The following is a 22,264-nucleotide window of genomic DNA, read 5'->3' on the forward strand; positions in this document are numbered from 1 at the left end:
ACCAGGCTCTTCTGTCCATGGGGATTCTCCAGGCAAGAATACTGGAATGGGTTGCCATTCTTCTCCAGGGGATCTTCCCAACCCAGGGATTGACCCCAGGTCTCCCGCATTGCAGGCAGATTTTTTATCATCTGAGCCACCAGGTAAGCCCATTAGATGTCTTAGGGTGTAATAATTTTGGAAACCTACATTTCCCATGGATTGATCATGGGTTACATGTTCACTGACTTTTTTGAGGAAGAAAACAAAAATACAAGAAATTATTAAAGTTATTTGTGTTTTTATTTATTCTTAGTAGTTAAATTCATCTAAGGCCAGTGCTTCCATTTACACACTAAAAGCAAAGCCAGTCTACCACTGAAATCATATGATAAATTTTATTTTTTGGCAATCTCTTTTCTGTTCATTCTTGGGGGAAAGAAATAGCTCACTTTTTTTATTTATATGAATTGAGGAAATCAGTGCTGAATTTATAGAATGGCAACATTCAAAGTGACTCAGAACCATTAACTCTTTGGTAGTTAACTATAAATTTCAGAGACACATCTTTCATAGTTTCCTGCTTCACAATCAAAAAATGAGAAATCACCAAGCATTACATGTCAACTATAACCAGTATAGTATATTCTAGCTATAAATATATGAAACTGTGGCTTGAATGTGTGTCAAGAGAATGTTTTAGAATTACCCTTGCTAAATAAGATAAATGATTGCATTAGCATTTCTTTTCAGATGTTCTTTGTAACTCATTTGAAACTACCTGCAGATAGAAATAGAACTAGTTTGAATGCTGATCTCAATATGAAATATAGAATTTACAGAATAGACAAAATTGTTGATGTAACATTCAATAATCAGGGTGCTATGAATTTTACATTAAAATTCACTTATGTAGTAAAAATAGGGCTGTTGTAGCTAGAAAAAAATTATTTTCAAAGGCCGTGGTTACCCTTGGTGGAAAAGAACAGTTCAACATAGAAAGGAAATCCAAGAAGTATGCAAAGTAGACACCAGGATACTTGATATATATAATTTAATCAGATAGTACATAGACTATGACATAAAACAGCAGTTTCCTAGAATAATTATAGGCTGCAAGACATGAAACCAGTTAGAAAATGGGTTGAGGTCATACTCTTGACAGTAGACTTATAAATACAAATGTAGAATTAGGTAGATCTATGCATTGTCTGCCTTTCCTTGTCATCAAATAACTTGAACCAGTAGATTGATAAGAATTCAAGCAGTAGATGTATTGTTGATTCACTATATCTTGCCCAGTGAAGTGAGACTATTAACCTCATAGAGCCGTGATTAACTATGGATTGATAGTTTGGTATTTTAGATGCAAAAGCACATTTCTTCTAATTGGAAATACAGCTTAGAACTGTTTTGTTGGGCAGACTTCAGATTGTCTGAAATAAGAATGCTTAGCTTGTTATGTATAATCGTTCTATTCAATAGTGACAAACATCAGAGACTAGGATTTTAGAGACTAATCCTGGTGGATTTTTGAGGGAAATCTTGTCCAATGACATGTATGGAAGGAAGATTATGTTAGGTTATTTTTTTTTTAATTGGGTGTATTGACTGGCCTAAGCATAGACATCCTCCTTTTCAGTCAGATGATTACAAAAACTGTACATTACAAAGAGTTTAGAAACAAACTGAAAAGAGTGTGCCACAGATCTTGGATAATTATCCATGTGCAGTTAAATTTACAGATAGAAAAGAAAACACAGCCTACATCCTTATGGTGCACAATTATTTTTAGATAATGAATGGTCATGGTCACCAACCCTAGTTGTCACCAGCAGAGAGAATGAGGGCAAGATCCGTTCGGTATAGCTTCCCTCCATCCGATAAAGCCATTATACTTTTCTTGTATGTTGGAATATTATTAATATCCAGATCCTAAATAGGACATAGATGGTATTATAATCCAGTTAAACATGGAAGTGAGTTAACCACTGTCAAGTAATAAAATATGAGACAAAACTGCTTGTTACACCAATCCATTAAGAAGAGTTGGATTAAATTCTTATACAAATGTCAATAAATCACAAGGTTGTTTTTAAAATCTATTTATCACAGTTAAACACTGATTCAGACCAGTATGAAATCAAGTTAAGGACTGAAATCTACTTCTTCTCCTCTCTAAAGTTTTAAAGTAGAGTCTCCAAAGTAGATGTGTGGTTGCATCTGAATGGATCCATCAAGTCTGTTTAAGAAGGAAATGGCAAGGTAACTAGATTACCTGTTTATTTTTCTCACACAGATCCTTCAGTAAAGCATCCAGTTCATTTTCATCTATGTATCCATTGCCATCCTACGGGAGGGGTAATAAAACAATATATAAGCAACCTCATCCATAAAAAAGGCAAAGGTAGTAAAATGAAAATAATTGAAATCCTCAGAAAATCTGCCTACTGCAAATTTGGCAGATATACTAACCTCATAGGTCAGGCCCTCAAATTTCGAACTGCTCCCAAGTTCCAAAATAGATACGAAGTTCCTCTCTTTCAGCACCTTGCATTTGTAAAATCCTTCGAAATTTTCAAAGCGATTTTACATTTACTATTTCCCTGTGTGTTAACGATATCACTACCTCTCCTTGAAGTAAGAAATTAATCACAGATGTTTTGCTGGAGGGAGGACATAGGCATGGGGAAAGTGCATTCCTGACCTGTAATAGAGCCGGGCCATTATCACATCATGCAGTGGGACAGCTGTACCAGGGCCTCCAGAGGACCGGCTTGGTCCAGGAGGAGTCAAACAGAGCATGTTGACTACTGACGTCATACACAACCTTTCCCCACACACGTGATCTCACTATACCCTACGTGGGAGAATCCCTGCTGGATATTTTCATCTAGCTCAATCCTCATTCTACCCTGCAGAGTGAGTATGATTATCTCTTGGTTACAAATGAGGAAATTAAGGGTCAGAGGAGTTTGGTATCTTATTCACAGTTCACAGGAGATAAATTATAGCATGGGATTTGAATCAAATTCGTCTAATTTGGGATATAACGTAATTCATTTCCTATGACAAGAATAAATTGGCTGAGTAATTTTAATAGCTCATGTTTCTTTAAATATAACCTTGAGTTTGAGGCTTTTTTTCCCTTTCTGAGCATTTTCCAAATTTTTCTAAAAAATCAAATTACAGATGAGAAACACTTTTTTTTTTACCTGATCGTATAACTCAAAAGCTTTATTGAACTCTTTCCCACACATTTTGACTCCCTAGATGATAGAGAAGAGGGCAAAGATTAAAATGCTACAATTACATTTCATTGTGCTTCCCTTGGCAGATAGCCCACATTTTAACCTTTTGAGAAATATTATGTATGGTAGAGAAAAAGAGAAATACCTGAAATTTAAGAAGAAAATTCTCCTGCACGGGTAGTAATCTTTTGAGAGAAAAACATTATATAACTGCATTAGATTTTGGACAAAGTTCAGCTTATAATGGTCATATTTGTACAGCTCCTAAACTCACCTGGCCATCTCAGTTAATTCCAGCTTCCCATCATTATTTGAATCGAACAATTTCAGCTGAAAGACAGAAGGCATTATTTTGCATTGAAAAAAAATACTTGTTGCATAGAGAAGGAAATTCAAACTAAAGAAATTTGAGTAGTCAATTACCTATATAGATGGCAAAATTCTAGAAACTAGCATTTATTAAACTTTCAGTGAAAAATTTCAATTCTATGACTTGTCAATTACCAAAGTTTATCACAACAATATAAAATAGAGTAAGAGTGATCTTACGCTAGACTTCTGGAACATCGTTGTTTATTTTTCTTGCAAACGTGTTTATATGTATCAAGATGTGGGAGATATGGTGTCTGGCAGTACATAGCACATCCTGAAACTTTCCAAATAATAGTAGGAAAATAAACATTTAATTTGTTTTCCTCTTTTAGAGCATCAAAGAGTATAAGCAGATAATATGAACAAATCCTTACAGAATAAATGTTTGAGTAAGTGATCTTTTGATAGATGAAAATTACCTAACTCCACAAGAAAGGAAACGCTCATACACAGAACCTTGAAGCTAGCCTTACACGGGAGAAGCTTCGTAGGTATTTCACTTTTCAAGTGAAATGATACATGCATATGATGCCCACACCATGGTTTATTCATTTCATCCTGTGTAGTCTTGGGAATAAGCCAGAACACAGTAATATTTCATAGGCTGTTGGCTATAATCTTTTCAAGATCAGTCTTACCATTAGGTCTGTATACTCAGCTAGTTTTGTATCATCAACAGTCTTGTTTGCTTTTTCCAGCAAGTCCTTTAGAAAGTTCTGTTACGACAAAAAACAGATAAATTTCATCAATAACAATCTGCTTTCTTTACAGCCTGCCTTGAGATGGAACACCCCAGGAGTACAAAGAAAGTGTCTCTTTGAGACTAGGACTGCATAAAAGGGGGACATTAGAAGAGAGGTCCCCTTGGCGTTCCAGCAGTGATGCTGCCTCTGGCAGGTGTGATATCTGCCTTTGACTGAGAACTGATCTGTCAGACCATGCTATGGTATGCTATGCTTTTATGATTTCAGTTAAAAGAGAAGTTAGGGTGCGCATCATGTAGGAATCAGAGTAAAAACTTATAAAGCCAGCCAGCCCAGTGGATGCATTTCTTCCTAATGGTATCTTCACAGATACTCATGCAATTCTTCTCCAAGAAACAAGAAACACTGTGCATGTGTGCATGCTAAGTCATTTCAGTCGTGTCTGACTTTTTGCGACCCTGTGGACTGTAGCCTGCCAGGCTCCTCTGTCCATGGGATTGATTCTCCAGGCAAGAATACTAGAGTGGGTTGCCATGCCCTCCTCCAGAGATCGACCCTGCGTCTCTTATGTCTCCTGCATTGGCAGGCAGGTTCTTTGCTTATGAGCCACTTGGGAAACCCAAGAAACAGAATGGACCCCCTTATACCTTTTTTGAGGTATGTGAAAGCTGAAACTGCAATACTCTGGCCACCTCATGCGACGAGTTGACTCACTGGAAAAGACTCTGATGCTGGGAAAGGTTGGGGCGGGAGGAGAAGGGGACGACGGAGAATGAGATGGCTGGATGGCATCACCGACTCTGTGGACATGAGTTTGAGTGAACTCCGGGAGTTGGTGATGGATAGGGAGGCCTGGCGTGCTGTGATTCATGGGGTCGCGGAGAGTCGGACACGACTGAGCGACTGAACTGAACTGAACTGAACTGAATGATTATTAGCATACAAGGTGGAGATCTACCCTTAATTTCAGGTGCATTTTCTGCCCTTACAATCTGTATTTCCATATCAGTGTATAGCCAGTATGAAGTGGAGAAGGGAATGGCAACCCACTCCAGTGTTCTTGCCTGGAGAATCCCAGGGACGGGGGAGCCTGGTGGGAGGCCATCTATGGGGTCACACAGAGTTGGACATGACTGAAGTGACTTAGCAGCAGCAGTATGAAGTACATTTCACTAGAGGCTGGATTAGCTTTTAGGTTTGATGCAGTCCAAAGCACCTTGGTTAGAATGTTTCACCTGACTGTTCAAACAAAAATTGTTGGCTTCAGGCATTACCTAATTCTTGAAGGACATGAATCACATCAAAGTAGAAATTAATATGGGAAGGATGAAAAAAAGGATGATTATTAATTTGACAGTTGAAGTTTAGGAGTGATTTTAATTTTTTTTTACCAGAGGAATAAATCAAATAAAAGCTGTCAAAAGCTTGCCATATAAATGACAATGTAAGTACTTAAGAATATAATAGTTTTTCACTTTGTCTAGTGCTGTTCATCTGCAATTTCTTTATTTGTTCAGAAAAATGAATTACCGCAATTATGGAAAACTGAGCTGATACGTTAAGACATTACCTAAGGATTGGGTTTCTTCAGCTTTGCTGTCATATATCTCCCTCCCAAATTTTCTAGTTCTGCTGGGATGATTTAACTTCATTATTTTCAAAGAAGGAGACTTTTTTCTTGGTTTCATAAATTTATTTTCACTTCAAACATTCCACTTAAAATTCAAAGTGAAGCATGGAAAATTCAAAGTTATCTGTTGGGGATGAATTTTATTTTTGAACCATATGAGGCTTTTGTCAGAGACTAATTGGGTTAAAAATCCTCATCAGAGACTAAAATGGTGGTCATAAAAATAGCCTGGGAGAAACTTCAGGACGCTGAGATTCAAAGTCATATCTGAGAGCAAGCAATGTTTTACTCCATTATGGAATCTTAAAATTAGCTTTCTTGAAAGATCCATTAAAAAAGAATGCCAACTTATCTTCAAAATTCCCCAGAGAGAAGTACTTCTATTTAGAATCTCTTCTGAGAATAAAATTTAGAACAAAGAAGGTCAGTATTGGAAATGAGCTAAAGTTTCTTTATAAACTTGAAATGATTTTTAAAAGAATTTTTTTGGTCCAGTAGAATAAAAACACAATAATTTAACTGTCACCTTGTGGGTTGCTGAATTACAAATTTGTAAAAAATATAGTTTTTGGTGACTTCACGTGAAAAATATTTACATTTCTAAGTGTTGTTAGTCCCATACGTTTTAATGATTTTGCAATTATACATGTGTGCTAAGTAGTTCAGTCTTTGGGACCCTATTAGCTGTAACCTGCCAGACTCCTCCGTCCATGGGATTCTCCAGGCAAGAATACTGGAGTGGGTTGCTGTGGTTTCCTCCAGGGCATCTTCCCGACCCAGGTACTGAACCCACATCTCTTGAGTCTCCTGCATTGGCAGGCAGGTTCCTTACCACTAGTGCCACCTGGGAAGCCCTCAATTATACAAATACATGTAACTCAAACGATGTTAAGCTACGACCGGGAAACCATGTTTGATATTCCTGTTTCCCTACATAACAGCAGAAGAGGTAACTCTTGGTGACTAAAGCTGAAAACTTTTGATGTTGTGGGAAAGAAAATTATTACTATTATCAGATATTCTGTGGCCAAAGCTAGGTTCTTTTCCCAAGCAGCTGAGTATTCTTGAAAAGTTATCTAGTTTCTCTGAATTTCAGTTTGTTTCTTTGTATAATGGGAATTAGAATACCTCCTCTGCAAATTTCCTTTGAGGATTAAATGTTAAAATACATTTTAAGCATCTAGTATGATGCCTGCCACATAGCAGGTGCTCAATAATTATTAGTTTCCCTTCTAGTTACTCTATATCCTAAAGATAGAGGAAACAGAGTCTTTTAGACTGAGAAGTATTGAGGTCAATTTAAAGAAATGAGAGAAAGATGGTTTTGTATTTCTGAAAGGCTAGTAAATCACTGAGTTCATGAATAATATAATTTATATTGTACCTGTATTTCACAAAACCTTTCAGATGCAACATCTTACTTGAGTCTCACAATAAATTGAAAGGTAGGTGTTATTACCCTCATAGAAAGGATGAAAAAGTGAGGCAGAATGTGAGATTTGTCCAGAGACAAGACTCGATTTCAGATCTCTTTACCTTTTCCTTCGTATCTTCCTCCTCTCCTACCAGCTCCTATGTACGTTTCTGAGACAGGAGTTGACGAATTCATTTCCAAAGTTACAGTTTTTCAGAAGTTTGATTATAACAGGGCTTTGTTTTTCTTGTTGTTGCTGAGATGCAGTAAGCCTGGGGCATTGGAAGCAAACTGGCTCAGAGATCACAGCTCTCTGTCCTGTTTCTGTGTAGACTTCAGTTCATCACTTAACTTCTCTTCACCTTTTCCTTACTGCAGTAACATTAACCCCACAGAACTCACATAAAGATTAAATAAGACATGTATAAAGTGCCTGGCATACAGCTGGCGTCCAGCAGTTGCATCTTTATCTTTAAAGGGAAATCTACATAGTTGTTTAATTTATGAGATAAAATGTCAAATTTCAGTGACAATGATCTGACTCATTCGGCTTAGTACACCATCATATATCTCTCTCTCTATCTCTCCCTTATTAGCAATTGGCACACACTACGGAAAATGCCACCTGCTGAACAGAATTTCAAAAAGCACTTGAAGTCTCTTTTTTGACGTGGTACTTTATTAACCTTGTGGAAGAGTGGATGAAAATGTGCCATTGCTTAACGTTAGTTTCTTTTGTGGGAAGTTTTTTTTAAAAAAACTACAAAATTCATAATTGTATTTGAAAGGGAAAAATGTACACATTTTTATTTGCTTACCTTAAGCTCCTCAGTTTCTATGAAGCCACTGTGATCAGTATCATATTTTCTCCATGTCTGTAAATAATTTTGGATAAGGAAGACCAAACACGTTAGAAAAGGTCACGATTCCCCTACTTTCAGATATCTGAAGATATCACTCGGTGACAGAAGTTTCCTATACCTTCATGAATTCCTCACAGGACTTTAGCTGCTGGCATCGGAAAAGCAGCAGGAAGTTCTCTTCTGTGGGTAACACGTGAGCCAACTGGAAAAGATTGAAGAAGCTGGCGTAAGGAGCTTGAAAGCAAGTCTCTCTCGTTTCCTGCTCTTAGTTTTGCTTGACCATAATTTTATTACCCAGAAAACTAGGAGAGGAGAAACATGGCAATAGATTTTCCCTTTCGGATACTTTGTCCCTACAAAGTGCCATCGCGTTTTGCAGCGCTTGCTGCCCTTTGGGGGACCGATTCTCGGGTCAGGGAGGAGGCTGCAGCCAGCATGCCTAGGGAGCTCGGGGAAGGGTGACTGACACGTCTCATCTGTTAGACACACAAGCAGACCCATCCCAGCGGCTCGACCCCTGCGCCTTTCCTGTGCCACAGATCAGGTCTTTTCCTGTGAGGGCCGAGAGGATGGCACAAGGGGCCACACATTTCATAAAAGAAGCTGAGAGATAGGAATGTAGCAGAGAGGACAGAAGGCAAAAGTGAATTCGGAAAGTCGGAGGAGAAAGCCAATTAAGAGATGCAAGGGAATATAAACTCAGGACGATTGCAAAACAAGAGGAAGAGAGACGGATAAAGACACTGCAGTGAACAGTGGAATTCAGTGAACACTACATTCAGTGGAAACTGAATGGTAATAGGCAACGTCAGTTCTCAAATGTTTGGTGTCTGCTAAAAGGACATTTGTTGCTTGAGTCCAGGGCTTAAATTTTATCTGATGATCTCCCTTGAGTGACCCGATGACATTTCTCCTAAGATCTCATTTTTAACTTAAATGCTCCTTTTTGTTGTTGTTGGAAAGAAGGACTCCAGATCCCATTTTAAAATGAATACAATCTATCTATTGTGTGCAGGGAGGGCGGGAGCTGGACTGATGGCCTAATGAAGGTGTGTGCGCTATTCCTGGGCAGCTGCTAATTAGCTGTGGTCCCCAGCAACTCCCTCAGCTGTTTCTGGAACTTAGCATGCTCGTCACTTAAAATGAGGAGTTGAAATAGAAACCAGTGTCTCTTAAATGTATTGGGTTCAAAATGACTTTGAGAATCTGTTAGAATCACTGCATCTTCACCATTAAAGAACGAACCTACAACACTGTTTCATCTAATTTCCAGAAGTTGCTGAATCCCCTGAAGTACAGGCATGGACCCTCATCTGTGAATTTTAGACTAAAAAACACGTGGTCTAGATTCACCTTTAGGTCAGCATAAACGCCAAAAGTCTACCAAATTATAGAACAGACTCTCACACTTAAAAAAATATATATTGTCCTTTTAGGTCCATTAAAATTTTTAAATATAAAATGCATCATTCTAGCTTACATGCAAGTAACCTCAGCTTCTTTATGCTGTTTATGTCCTTTAACTTATCTTGTTTTTAGATCTTTGAAATAATACCTCAAATTAGAATCATTTAAGCTCTAATAATGGGATGAAACGAAGGGGCAGAGCCAGATATCTTATTAAGATGTTTGGTATCACTGTCAGAAAACATTTTCTTATTTCCAAACAAAGGTCACTAGTATGATTGTGCATTAATGCAAACATTAATTTAGGAAACAGGAAATACCCAATGCCAACTCTTTCTTTATTGGTATGTACATTGTCAGATACCCCTTTGTAAGCTTTTGGTAGACCTACCCATAGCCTACCCACTTCAAGAGGGCAAATACTATTCTTTGTCTGCATCACCTGAATACTTAGGGTGGTGCTCAGCATGTTAAGTGCTTGACATACATGTTTGGAATTGGTTAATAATTTTACTTCATTAAAAATACCAACTTAACATGATCTGTAGTGAGCATATTTTTCATTTTCATTGTGATTTTCTTTATTGTTTGGATTTTCAAAATTACTGTACATTGTTTTGAACAAAATAATAATTTTTCTTAAAAAAATCTACTTACCAAATAGATAAAAACTGAAAAACTAAAAGACTGAACTAGCAAGCAATGACCACATGTAAAATTAGGGAAATTTTAACCTCTTTTGTTTCAAAAATTAAACTACATAACTTGCATGAAGTTCAGAGATCTCTAAGAATGTCAAATATAGAGATGGTAAAATTGCTCTTCAAGTTTAGTATCAATGTATATTTCTTCACCCCTGCTATTTTGGTCCTAGTTGGTCTAATTATAATAAAATACATATTATATATACATGCAACATAGTCAATCTTTTAATTTAATTGAACTGTTAATGTTAAGCTCAATACAGTACCATCATATTATATAGACATTAGCAATGAGTCTTAAACGCATAAAACAGTCATCAGACAAACCAGCCACTGAGAAAGCAGCATAAGTGTGTGTGGATAGGCTGTGGCTATGTGCTCAGTCGCGTCTGACTCTCTGCAACCCAGTGGACTGTAGCCCGCCAGGCTCCTCATGGGATTCTCTGGGCAAGAATACTGGAGTGGGTTGCCATTTCCTTCTCCCGGGGATCTTCCCAACCCAGGCAGCCAGACTCTTTACCAACTGAGCTATGCGGGAAGCCCCTTCACAACAAACAAATAACAAATCATCTTTTTTTGACGTATTTCTTGCCACGTCATGTGGTTGTGGGATCTTAGTTCCTGGACCAGGGATTGAACCCAGACCCTTGGCAGTGAAAGCACCTAGTCGTAATCAATGGACCACTAAGGAAAGCATATGCATCAATATTCAAATTTCAGGGCTGGGTGCCGTAACTCTCCAGCTGCTGACTCTAAGACCATGTCTACAATGTGACTGAGGTCTTTTATAGAAGCTGTTAAGTAGGGCTGTTGTTGCCTCTCTTTTGCTAAGTCACTGTTGTCAACAGTAGTATCCTGTATTGCTTGTTCCAAGATTATTGGTGATTTCTTAATTTTCAATCCACCAGCCTGCTTTTTTATAAACTCTCAAAACTTTATTATGGGTTAGAGAAGAGAGTTAAGAAAAGCAGGGAAATGAATGGCAGGCAGATAACTGTGGCTACTAGGAGAATCTTTCAAAGCTTCATTTATGGAAATTGAATGCTTGTCCCTGAGAGTGGGGAGGCAAAAATTTCTCTCTACTTGCCTGTCTTCTCTTTCAGTCTATGAACATCTAGAGGAAAGGGTCTGTGACTTAATTAATGTTTCTTTGCCTGGCACCTGCAAGAATTTCCACAGATATTTTACTCAACCAACGAATGAAGGCAGTTGACTATCCAGGGTCAGCATAGGCTGCGAGAATTCAAATAGCTTGCTACTAAGCTGTGGATGGGGTTGGGGTGGCCACTGTGACTGCCATCCAGAGTTCTCTTTAGGTGCTAGGAGTCTTGTTGTGGTCTTAACTGGCATGGGAGATCACCTGGGTGCACGAGAGCTGTGTTCCCAAGATGCACATAGGGGTATAAAACCTCGCTCTCTCACTCAAAGCTTGGGACATCTCCCAAGGGTTGTCTCGGTTCAGAGCTCACTGTAGGGTCAGCCAAAGTTGAGACTGTTTCACAGCCCAACGTCTCGCTCTGCCCAGCTTTGTTCTTTTATTTCCCTTGGACAGGCACTGATTCCAAGAGCACTTCCTAATAAACTTCCTCATTGCTTCTCTTCAACTCAGATATGGTCCCCAAAGGAACTAACCTGTCCCAGGACAGGGATCTTTACCACCTCTCTTTTATTACTAGCCATAATATGGAGCTCTTGACTATGTTTTGGATTAGGTTAAAATCCCTTGCTGTGGCTCATGTGGCTATGATTCAGAACCTACGAGGCTGGACTGCATGCTGGGGATTCATAGTCACTGACAGTAAGAACTTTACAGGGAGGCAGATAATTAAAAATTTTGTTTCAGACAATTTCAAAGCAAGAGATAACTACAGTGGTAAAGCTACACGCTAGGTGCTGGGAGAGAACACGTGAAGGACAACTTTACAAGAAATATAAATGACTGAGGTATATCTTTTAAATACACAAGGCATAATTTTTGAAGACAATCTTGGTCCATGTTAGATTCTTTTAACACATATTAGTAAAACATTCACTTTCTTGGTTTGGAAGCCAAAGAAATATTTTTCTAGCCAATGAGAAGTGAGTCCAGGAAATTGGGAAATTTAAAAGGCAATTAATCTTTTCACACAAATTAAAGGCTAGTTGAATTTAATAGTTTGAATTTGACAAGTTATAAGAATGGGGAAAAGATTGACATTAAGAAAAATGGCATAAATTTTCTAATGAAATATTTTTATTTTTAATAATAATAGCAAGTACATTTACTTAGTTTTTATAGTGTACCAGGGCTTGTCTATTTTTGATATGTGTTATCTGATGTTGATATTCATATGTCATCCATGTTCACAACCAAGGAAATAGAGGCTCAGAGAAGGTAAATGACCTGCTATCACATAGCTTATAGTTGGAGCCAGATTTGAAATCAGTCTGACTTTTTGATTTTGAGACTCTTGTCCTTTAACTTTCACCCTCCATTAAAATCTTCAGTCTTAATAAACTATTTTAAAAATCTATCAAGAATGAATTTCTAAATCAGATTTTATTGTCAGTCATTTCCCCAAACTCTGAAGTAGAAAACTGTGTATGCTTAGTCGCTCAGGCATGTCCAATTCTTCACAACCCCATGGACTGTAGCCCGCCAGGCTCCTCTGTCCTTGGAATTTTCCAGGCAAGAATACTGGAGTGTGTTGCCATTTCCTCCTCCAGGGTATATTCCTGACCCAGGGATTGAACCCTCATCTCCTGCAAGCCTCCTGCATTGCAGGTGAATTTTTTACCTCTGAATCACCAGGGAAGCCCGAGGTAGAAAACTAGCTTACTATTCAAAAAATTACATTTATTATAGTAAAACTTATATCTCAAATCCCAGTATCAAGAAAAGTCTAGAAAAATGCCTGCTTCCCTAGAAGGGTTATTACAATTTTACAACTGAAATAGCTTTCAGATCTATTTTTTCCGGTGGATGCACTGACCTGGACAAATAGACACAGTAAAACTCGAGAGGATGCTATTTTCTCATACCGTGCCCAAGCAATCAGGTGAAACGTTTGCAGATTTGACATCCAGCTAAGGGAAACATCTATACTTAATGTGAGCACCACAGAAGGAATTTCTATTATCTGCTAAATCATTCAGTCTCCCTCTTTGACTATTTTAATCAATCTTCTCTGCAATAGAGCTATTAGTCTGAATAAATTTAGAACATTTTGACTGTCATGGTATTTGTTAAATTACCTCAGAATTTCAGAGTTCCTGTTTTGAGGTTGTATCAACAATCTCTTTATTATCAAGCTGTATTTGTGTGAATTTGAAAATCTATTTAAAAGACATGAAACTTAAAAGTTCACAGGAAAGCATATTTGTTCATTATCCTTCTTTTTACATGCTTTCACACGTCTAGGTAGTAACAGCATGTTGTTGGAAAGTGTCAGTCAACTTCGTTAAAACAGAAGTTTGAAAATTAGCCACTATATTTTCTGATTTTTTGAACAACACATTTTAATTAGAGCCGAGTCAGTTTGACCTGGAAAGCAGACTACCACATAAATACCATTTGGTTCACTTTGATTAGATTTTGATGAGCCCCTGAATACACCAACTAAGTGGGCAATACATAAGCAAATCTAATCTCTTTTCCCTTTGAACATGAAAGTTATGGTGTACTTGATGTGAGCTGATGGGAATCTGTAAACTATTATAAATTTTGGAAAACCTGTTTTTTTTATTCCTTCAATGCTGGCTGAAATTCGTGCATTTATGTTCCATGTTATATACAGACTTTCTTAGCAAGTGTTATATGTCAGATTGGAAAACAGAAAGGATGAGCTTGATTTAATACAACTTACTGGTGACACTAGGGGGCACATTATAAATTCAGGCATTCCCCACTCTCCTCCATTTTGTACATGTAATCATCTGTAGCTTTCAATTCCTTTATTCCAATGATTTTTTGGAATCTCTTCTTTTTTCTCATCCCTCCTCCTTAACAGGCTAAGTACAATCAACCTGCATATGAACTACAGCAGCAACCTCTTCCCTGTTCCCCCACAAGTACTGACCCTCCTCACTCCCTTCTGTGTCTTGGCTGATAACTCTGATTAGTAAAAAGAATTCTGGAGTCAGAGTCAGATCTAGACCTGTATAAATGTTCTGTCACTCCTTGTCAGTGGGACCTTAGACACACACCTTTCTGAGCTTCAATTTCTTTACCCTTAAAGTGAGAAATCTTGGCTAGCTTCTCCTCTGGGTCCCATGCAACAAAAAGTTCCATGACCTGGAATAATTAAACTTTCTAATTAAGTCTTATGTGTTTCACTTCTCTTCTTTTAAATTCTTTCTGCTTTCACTGATTGAAAGTTCTTCCCAAATCATGTTTCAAGTGATTGGGTCAAATAACTTCTCTATACTTTGTGCATCCTTGTTCAACCAGGCTAAATTTAAGCCTTGCCATAAGTAACCAATGAACTGAAGCTTGAAAATATTTTCTTTTAATGCAGAAAATATGTGGATTATTAATTGCAAAAAAAAAAAAAGGCTGAGTGGCTTAGAGGAAAGTGGCTGAAATTCTATTTAAGCAACAGCTTTCCTCAACTATAAATTTATTTTATTTTGTTATTAGGATCAAATGAGATGACATGTTTGAAAACACTCCGTAATCGTGTGCATGCTCAGTCCCTTCAGTCGTGTCTGACTCTTAGCCCTGGACTATAGCCCTCCAGGCTCCTCTGTCCATGGGATTCTCCAGGCAAGAATACTAGAGTGGGTTCCATGCTTGTGTAATGTCATACAAATAAATGAAAATTCTCTTTCTTACTGTTATTGCTATAAAAGTTCCTTAAGTCTTCATTTCAGTCTGCATTAACATCTTCATTCTCTTCTGTTAACTATTTCTATCTTTCCTCACACAGAAATCCTTTTCTTTCATGTAACAGTTTCTTTCCCAAACTTCTGTTTGGACATTCCTTACATTAAATCTCTAGGAAAATGTATCTGGTAATAACTCCTAGCTTCTCATTCAAATTAGACCTCAAATAATACTTCATAAATGATTATCCCATATAATATACAGTAAAATATAAATTCAAAACAGCTTTATTCATCTTATCCTTTTAAAAATATAGAATCTATGTGAATCAGATCCCTGCTTTTTGTGCTACTGTTACAACCTAAGGTCACTGAAGAAATTAAAAATAGCTGAGCCCATTGGAGTCCTTAAGGTTACATACATCAAATACAAGATGACAGTCTTTCCTGTACTTGAATTATAATGTATGCCAAACTCTCAAATAGCCACATCTATAATTTCACTGATTTCAGAATTTCTGACTAGTTTTGAATAATTAGATTTATGTCATCTCACTTATGTTCATTTCAATGTTATTTTCTTATCCTTGATGATTCATATCTTGATTAGTTGGCCTCTATGTCAATCTATAAGTCCCATTACTATTAATTTATCTATTTATATAGTAATGAGTTATGCATAGGCAAAGGGAAAAGTGTATACTCCAGGGAAATATTTTAATTACAAAGATAATAATAGTATGTCCTTCTTTAACTCTATTTGTAGTAGCTGTTTAAAAATAAGTATATTTCACATTGACATCACTGGTGTCCTATAACATCAATTTTTGAAAACCAGGTTAGTTCTCTGAATCAAAGGTAAATTATGACTAAGAATACTTCGCAATCTAATACACTAAGAACATTATATAAAAAACATAATTATGTCTATTATTTGATATATTTTAAACTATGACCTTATTAATTTTCTTGGACAAAGTTATCCACTCAAGTTCTCTAATGGGTTGCAGAGACAAAGAAAGTAGCTGAGACATTAGATTTTATAAAAGTAAAAGTACTGTTTCACAAATCTGAAGAATGCAAAAGAGTTCATGTATAGTCAAAGTTTTGCTTCCTTGATTCATAGACAAAAAAGTTGTCCTCACTAGGAAAAATATAAGATTTGACACCCAAGTTTCAACTTTTAAAGACTCAAAAGAAACTATACCTACACATCATAAAATATTCACTCACATAAAGTTCCTGTGTTTTTACGTGGCCAACTGGCAATTTACAATGGAACTTCAGAAAACAAGATGTAACTTTTTGCAGTGATATCGTCTTTAGGGACTGTAAATAGTTCATTTTATTTTCTAACAGAAAAGTCTACACTATTAATAAGAAATACCAGTGAACCGTGTTCTTAGCATTTTATTGAACTGAGGCTGGTAAGGTAATGGGGTGAGTACTCATCCAGAAGTTGGGAACTTGAGTCTCTAACTGCACCGATGCCAGCAGACAGTTGCTTAGCCAGAGACAAATCATTTGACTTCCCAAGGTCTTAGTTTTATAATATATTAAATGTTGGCTTGGATTATGAAAATTCTTAGGTCTGTTTCATTTCTGAGCAGTTTTTGATTTTATATCTCTGAACAAAAGATAGCATGTTACTTAAGTAAAATAAGCCTCTTAGAACAGGCTTTGCCTATCATGTTTGAGTTGAACACAATTCCAAAAAGTTCACTTATTAAAACCATATGAGAACAATGCATAAATTCCTTACCTCTACAATTCCTATTTTTCCATCATCTCTTTGTCCATACTGATCCACAAAAGTTTTCATCTCAGGTGATAACTCCTAAAATTATAACAAGCCAGGTAAGAAGGTTTTTTTTTAAAACAAACAAACAAACAAACAGTATGCTTGTTATCATGTTAATAACTTGTTACAAAGAAAAACTGGAATTAGAACCATTTAGAATTATGCATATTGATTAACCTTTTCATGAAAATTAGGATATAACTGATGCACCAGTTTTACTGGCTTGAAATGAAAGACAGAATTTCTGAATCAGTCATTATGATTTATCTTCTATTATTAGTTTTGAGAATATGTTATCCTTTAAAAATGTAGTCAGAATTATTCTGTTCATAACCTTTAGTGAATTTAAATATAGTGATCCTCATGAATGCACCTTAACATCACTTGCTTCATGGAAGATTATTTGATATTGCTGCACTAATTATCCTATAACATTTTCCTTATTATAGCATGCTTTATCCATGGAAGTTAATATTGTGTTTTCAATTTGGACAAGCAAATGGGAATGTTCAAAAGCAACTCATTTGTAAACAAAGAAAGTTTCCAGTGTGGAAGAGGCTGGAAATGTTCTTACAAATTAAAAATCAGAAAAATTTGTGTCAGATTAACAAAAATGACTTGACCAATTTGTACTTTCATTAGAAATACGTAATACTGATGACCTTAGTTTGGATTACTGATTGTATATGCTGAAGATCTTCGTCTCCAAGAGTAATTTAGGGAGTAGTTCTCCAGTGTTTCCTTGTTTCCATTTTCTACCGAGAGGATGTTCATTCCCATTTAATTACGTACAGAAGATATATTGAAAAGGGACAAAGTGAAAGCTTTCATCTCGTTTGACTTATCTTTTCAATCTATTCTATTGCTTACATAACCTCTTCACATATTGACAGAATAGATAGCTCTGAACTGTAAACTAATGACCTGAACATAGATAGAACCAGTATTCAGGAAGTTGGATTTTATACCCTTGGGTCTTCAACATAGCCCATTTAAAATAGCCCTATTGCATTAACTGAAGCTGATGTAAAATAGGTCAGCCTTTATGAATGTCCTATTCTGTGTCCTTGGAAAAGTAAATTAAGGTCTCTGTTTTTATCATAACTAACAAGATGGTGATAGTATCTATCACACACACTTGCTCTAGGGATAAATAGCTTAATAGAGTTTGAGGACTGTACTGAGGCTGAATATTATTATTACTAGTGTTACAAAATCCTACTTTGGTTAAAGGTAAATATCTTTAATAGAAGGTTCAGTTCAGTTCAGTTCAGTCGCTCAGTCGTGTCCGACTCTTTGTGGTAACAAATAGTAATTAAGCAGCTTAAAATAGGCTTAAAAAACTTCTTCCAATATGGATTAATTTCAACTTACCTTTATTACCTTAAACAGTGCAAAACATAATTACAATGATAAGTTAAAGCTTTATAAAAAATGAATGTAAATTTAGACTGTTTAGTGAAAAATGCTAGCTCTGAAAGTATATTGTTATTATATGTCATTAATGTTATATTCACCTACAGTTAATATTAGTGAAATTTTTGAAATTTCACATTATTAATATGCTAAGCCAAATAATTTTCCCATTAATACAATAAAATCTGTTATCCTATTGCTAGAAATGCAAAGAAATCTGGTTTATAAGTTCAACCTTTAAGTTCTAAAAAATAAGAGAAGAAAAAAATAGATAAAAGTTGATTTAATACAGTGAGGCTAGTAGTGAAATATTTGTCTAGTACATGAATGTTTCAATTCATATCTTGATTTAGATTTCAAGTATTCAAACCTTTATTACAATAATCAAGCTGTTAAGCAACTTGATATAATCCTGAACCTGTGCTCAGATTTCGTACTATTGGATTATAATCCAACAAGAACATCTTCCAATATTCTAAGATTGGAATTTAGCAGTAGAAAAAAAATAATTAAGGTCTAAAATTTAAAAAACTCTAACATGAAGTCACTTTTTACAAAAAGTATATACATTAAAATGAGACAAGGAAAAGATATATCTGAAAACATGTACAGAGTTTCTAAATACCTGAATTTCTAAGCTAAAAATAAATATTAAAGTTACTTCTAGGAAAATTAAAATATAATCATTTAGCTGCTGGAAACATCTTTAAAGGTTTTAATTAGAAGTCTTATGGTAAGTAAGCTTTCCCAACCAGATATTTTAAATATATATATTTTAACTGTAGAAGAAAATGTTTTGTATTATTAGTCAAAGATACATAGATCTATAACGATAGTATTGCATGAATTTATTTACATGGTAATGTGTAAGATGGCATGGAGAGAGTATATAGAACATTTTCAATTTTATTTGATCCCGTCCTATTACACTTTCAAATTTATGTAATATCAAATCTGGGTAATGCAATTCCCAGAGTGTCATGTGCGTGCTCAGTTGTGTCTGACTCCTTGTGACCCTATGGACTGTAGCCCGCCAGGCTCCTCTGTCCATGGGATTCTCCAGGCAAGAATACTGGAGTGGGTTGCCATTTCCTTCTCCAGGGTATATTCCTGACCCAGGGTCCCAGAGTGCTCTCTGGTTTTAAATCAATTTGATTTAAATCATTGGATTTTAGCAACTGATAGCTTTTAATGCATTATAAATCATTTTAGTGTCCTCTGGCATTCTTTTAGAGCTCCCCTGATAGCCCAGCTGGTAAAGAATCCGCCTACAGCAATGCAGAATACCCATGTTCAATTCCTGGGTCGGGAAGATCCCCTGGAGAAGGAATAGGCTATCCACTCCAATATTCTTGGGTTTCCCTGGTGGCTCAGATGGTAAAGAATCCGACTGCAATGCAGGAAACCTGGGTTCAATCCCTGGGTCAGGAAGATCCCCTGGAGGAGGGCATGGCAACCCACTCCAGTATTCTTGCCTGGAGAATCCCATGGACAGAGGATCCTGGAGGGCTAGGGATTCTTTTGATATGTTGTACAGAGATGTGTGCCACACAATCTTCAATTTAGATAGAACAAAAAGGTGACTATTAGTGAATTATATGTATAGATATGTATTTGTATTGCCATACTTCTCAGTCTTGTCCAATTCTTTGTGATCCTGTGGGCCATAACCTGCTAGGCTCCTCTGTCCAAGGGTTTCTCCAGGCAAGAATACTGGAGTGGGTTGCCATCCCCTTCTACAGGGGATTTTTCTGACCCAGGGATCGAACCCAGGTCTCCTGCATTGCAGGCAGATTCTTTACCATCTGAGCCATCAGGGAAGCCCATATATATGTATACTATTATGTATACAACTCAGTGCTGGAGGTGGTGATTTGCTAAAAGCTCACACAATTATATTTTCCTCTAAAGATATATCTTTGTATCTTCATATATATTTGTATATATATAATGTAAAATCTCTATGCTGACAATATCATCTCTTAACAGGCTAATTTATGCCTAAAGGAAGTTATTCATAATTAGTAAAAATTAACTGATAGCTTAAATTACAAATATACCTTATTTTCAAAATGCCACTAATTGCTTCCCGTTAGAGAATCATTTTGCTTGTTTAAAATGTGTGAAGTTCTTAAAATTATTTTTTACATCTCTAACTTTTTATTTTCTTCCTCACAACAGAAATGAACCCCCTTTTTGCTAAATTTCCTGCTAATTATTATGTTGCAAAGTTGTACAAATTAACCCCCAGTGAGGAAGGACATTTTCTCCTCATTCCAACCACATCAACATTACAAGAATCATAATTGGCAATAGAATAAGAGATCCATAATCTGCAGATTGGTTTCCTGACCTCCAAGAGACAGAAATGTATTTCTACTCCTTTACTTTTCAGGCTATTAAAGAGAGGTTAAAAATTACCTAACTGAACTCAATAGAAGAGGTGGTGATCTGCTAGCAGGTCTCACCCACACTTTCCTTTTAAGTACGATTAAAATACAAGTATACAATCTTTTAAAGGCTCTGATTTCATATTGGAAGGCTTTTTCCCGTTAAGGAATTTCTCTCTCCTTTGTCTCTGCGTCTCCCCCTCCTTCTCCCTCTCTTTCTCCCTACACGATTTCAAAAGGCACTCTTTCTCCCCTTCTCAGTAAATAAATGTTTACGTTCCCGGAAACCATTTGATTTCGCTAGCTCTTTATGAGAATGCTAGAATATTTATTTAAGGGCAAAGGTCTTTTTCCTCCCTTGGAAACTTCAACCTACCAAACCAGCCTTCTTCCGCGCCTGCTGGAGCTCCTGAATCAAGTTCTGAAGCTCCTTTCCTTCCAGGTAACCGCTTCCTGTAAAGACAAAGCAGCACCCAGTTGTCAGACATTTCACTCTTAAGTTTCTTTCCCCGTTCAATTTCCACAACAGCTATTTTCCGGCCACCGGAGAGGTCCCATCTTGGCCTCAATATTGATGAACCCCCAAAAGATACATGACAGGGCAGTGGTCCCCTCCTGGGAGAGACCCACTAAGGGCAAAGGAGGGTGGTTGGGGTTGATGAGTGTAGCCACAGAAACTTTGCAGGGTAGGGTCTCTCCCGCTGTCGCTACCCTCCACCCCAACCCCCACCTTCTATTAGTATCATCCTTGGAGAGAGAGAGAGAGAAAAAAAAACAACTTTCAAGGTTTTGGGATAACATAGAAACAACACATAAACTTTAAAGTTCATGGTTGGCAGCCAACTGGAGAGAGATTTGGGAGATGGGGGAAGAAGCAAAGAAAAGAAATGAAGGATAATCGGATCAGGAGGCTCAAGGAAGGGAAAAGGGTGGGACAAGTTTCTTCAAACAGTTTAAAAGATAAAAGATAATCACCGTCAGCGTCGAAATGAAGCCAGATCTCAAAAAACTGTGAGGCTGTGATCAGAGATGATTGCAGGTGGGATTCTGCCATCGTAGAGCCGAGTGGGTGGTCTGCGTGGAGTATGTGCGTGTCGGCGCTGAAGTGGGGTGAGAACCTCAGGGTGGAGGTGCGCGTGTGTCTGCACGTGCGCGAGTGTGAACGTCTGTGTGAGTGTGAGAAGAAATCCCGGGCTGCAGGCGAAGGAAACGCAGCGCGCCGGCGCCGCCGGTCGCTGTCCTCGGTGCTGCTCTGCTCAGGCGTCCCCGGGAGTCCTCTCCGCGCCCCGGCTCCCGCTCTCGGTACTTATCCCGCGGTAGGGCCGGGCCACGCCTGTCCCGGCCTCCCATCCCTCAATCCCGCCTCTTGCTCGCAGCAACCTTCCACCCCTCCCTTCCCGTCTCCTCCTCTCCTCCCAGGAAAGCGAGCTGGAGCACTAGTTGTGAAGTGCAGAAGGCAGCAGGTGGTGGGAAATCCTTAGCTTAGAGACAGGCTGCTGAAAACACTCATTTCCCTCCACATTCTCATGT

General features: G+C 37.3%; 1 protein-coding gene across 1 annotated transcript; it reads right to left on the reverse strand.

The window, feature by feature from the left end:
- Window positions 1-1,800: 1,800 nt before the first annotated feature.
- CALB1 (calbindin 1) lies at window positions 1,801-21,788 on the reverse strand. The gene is made up of 11 exons (XM_055432729.1): window positions 21,710-21,788; window positions 21,111-21,187; window positions 16,890-16,964; window positions 8,332-8,415; window positions 8,169-8,225; window positions 4,241-4,318; window positions 3,505-3,560; window positions 3,376-3,415; window positions 3,195-3,248; window positions 2,258-2,329; window positions 1,801-1,914 (listed from the first exon to the last, which is right to left on the reverse strand). Exons 1-11 carry the CDS (start codon window positions 21,786-21,788, stop codon window positions 1,801-1,803), a joined length of 786 nt encoding a protein of 261 aa, XP_055288704.1.
- Window positions 21,789-22,264: the final 476 nt, after the last annotated feature.

Source organism: Moschus berezovskii, chromosome 16, assembly GCF_049115385.1.
Source record: "Moschus berezovskii isolate FMDL1 chromosome 16, NW_MosBer_1.0, whole genome shotgun sequence".
NCBI classification, from domain to species: domain Eukaryota; kingdom Metazoa; phylum Chordata; class Mammalia; order Artiodactyla; family Moschidae; genus Moschus; species Moschus berezovskii.

Bases quoted from the DNA above. Each gene is read 5' to 3' on its own strand.
- CALB1 (XM_055432729.1), bottom strand. From the start codon at position 21,788: ATGGCAGAATCCCACCTGCAATCATCTCTGATCACAGCCTCACAGTTT. The intron at 8,416-16,889 runs GTAAGGAATTTA...AATCTTTTCCAG, and splicing joins GAAAAATAGGAATTGTAGAG to TTGGCTCACGTGTTACCCAC. The intron at 2,330-3,194 runs GTAAAAAAAAAA...CCCCTCCCGTAG, and splicing joins CTTTTGAGTTATACGATCAG to GATGGCAATGGATACATAGA.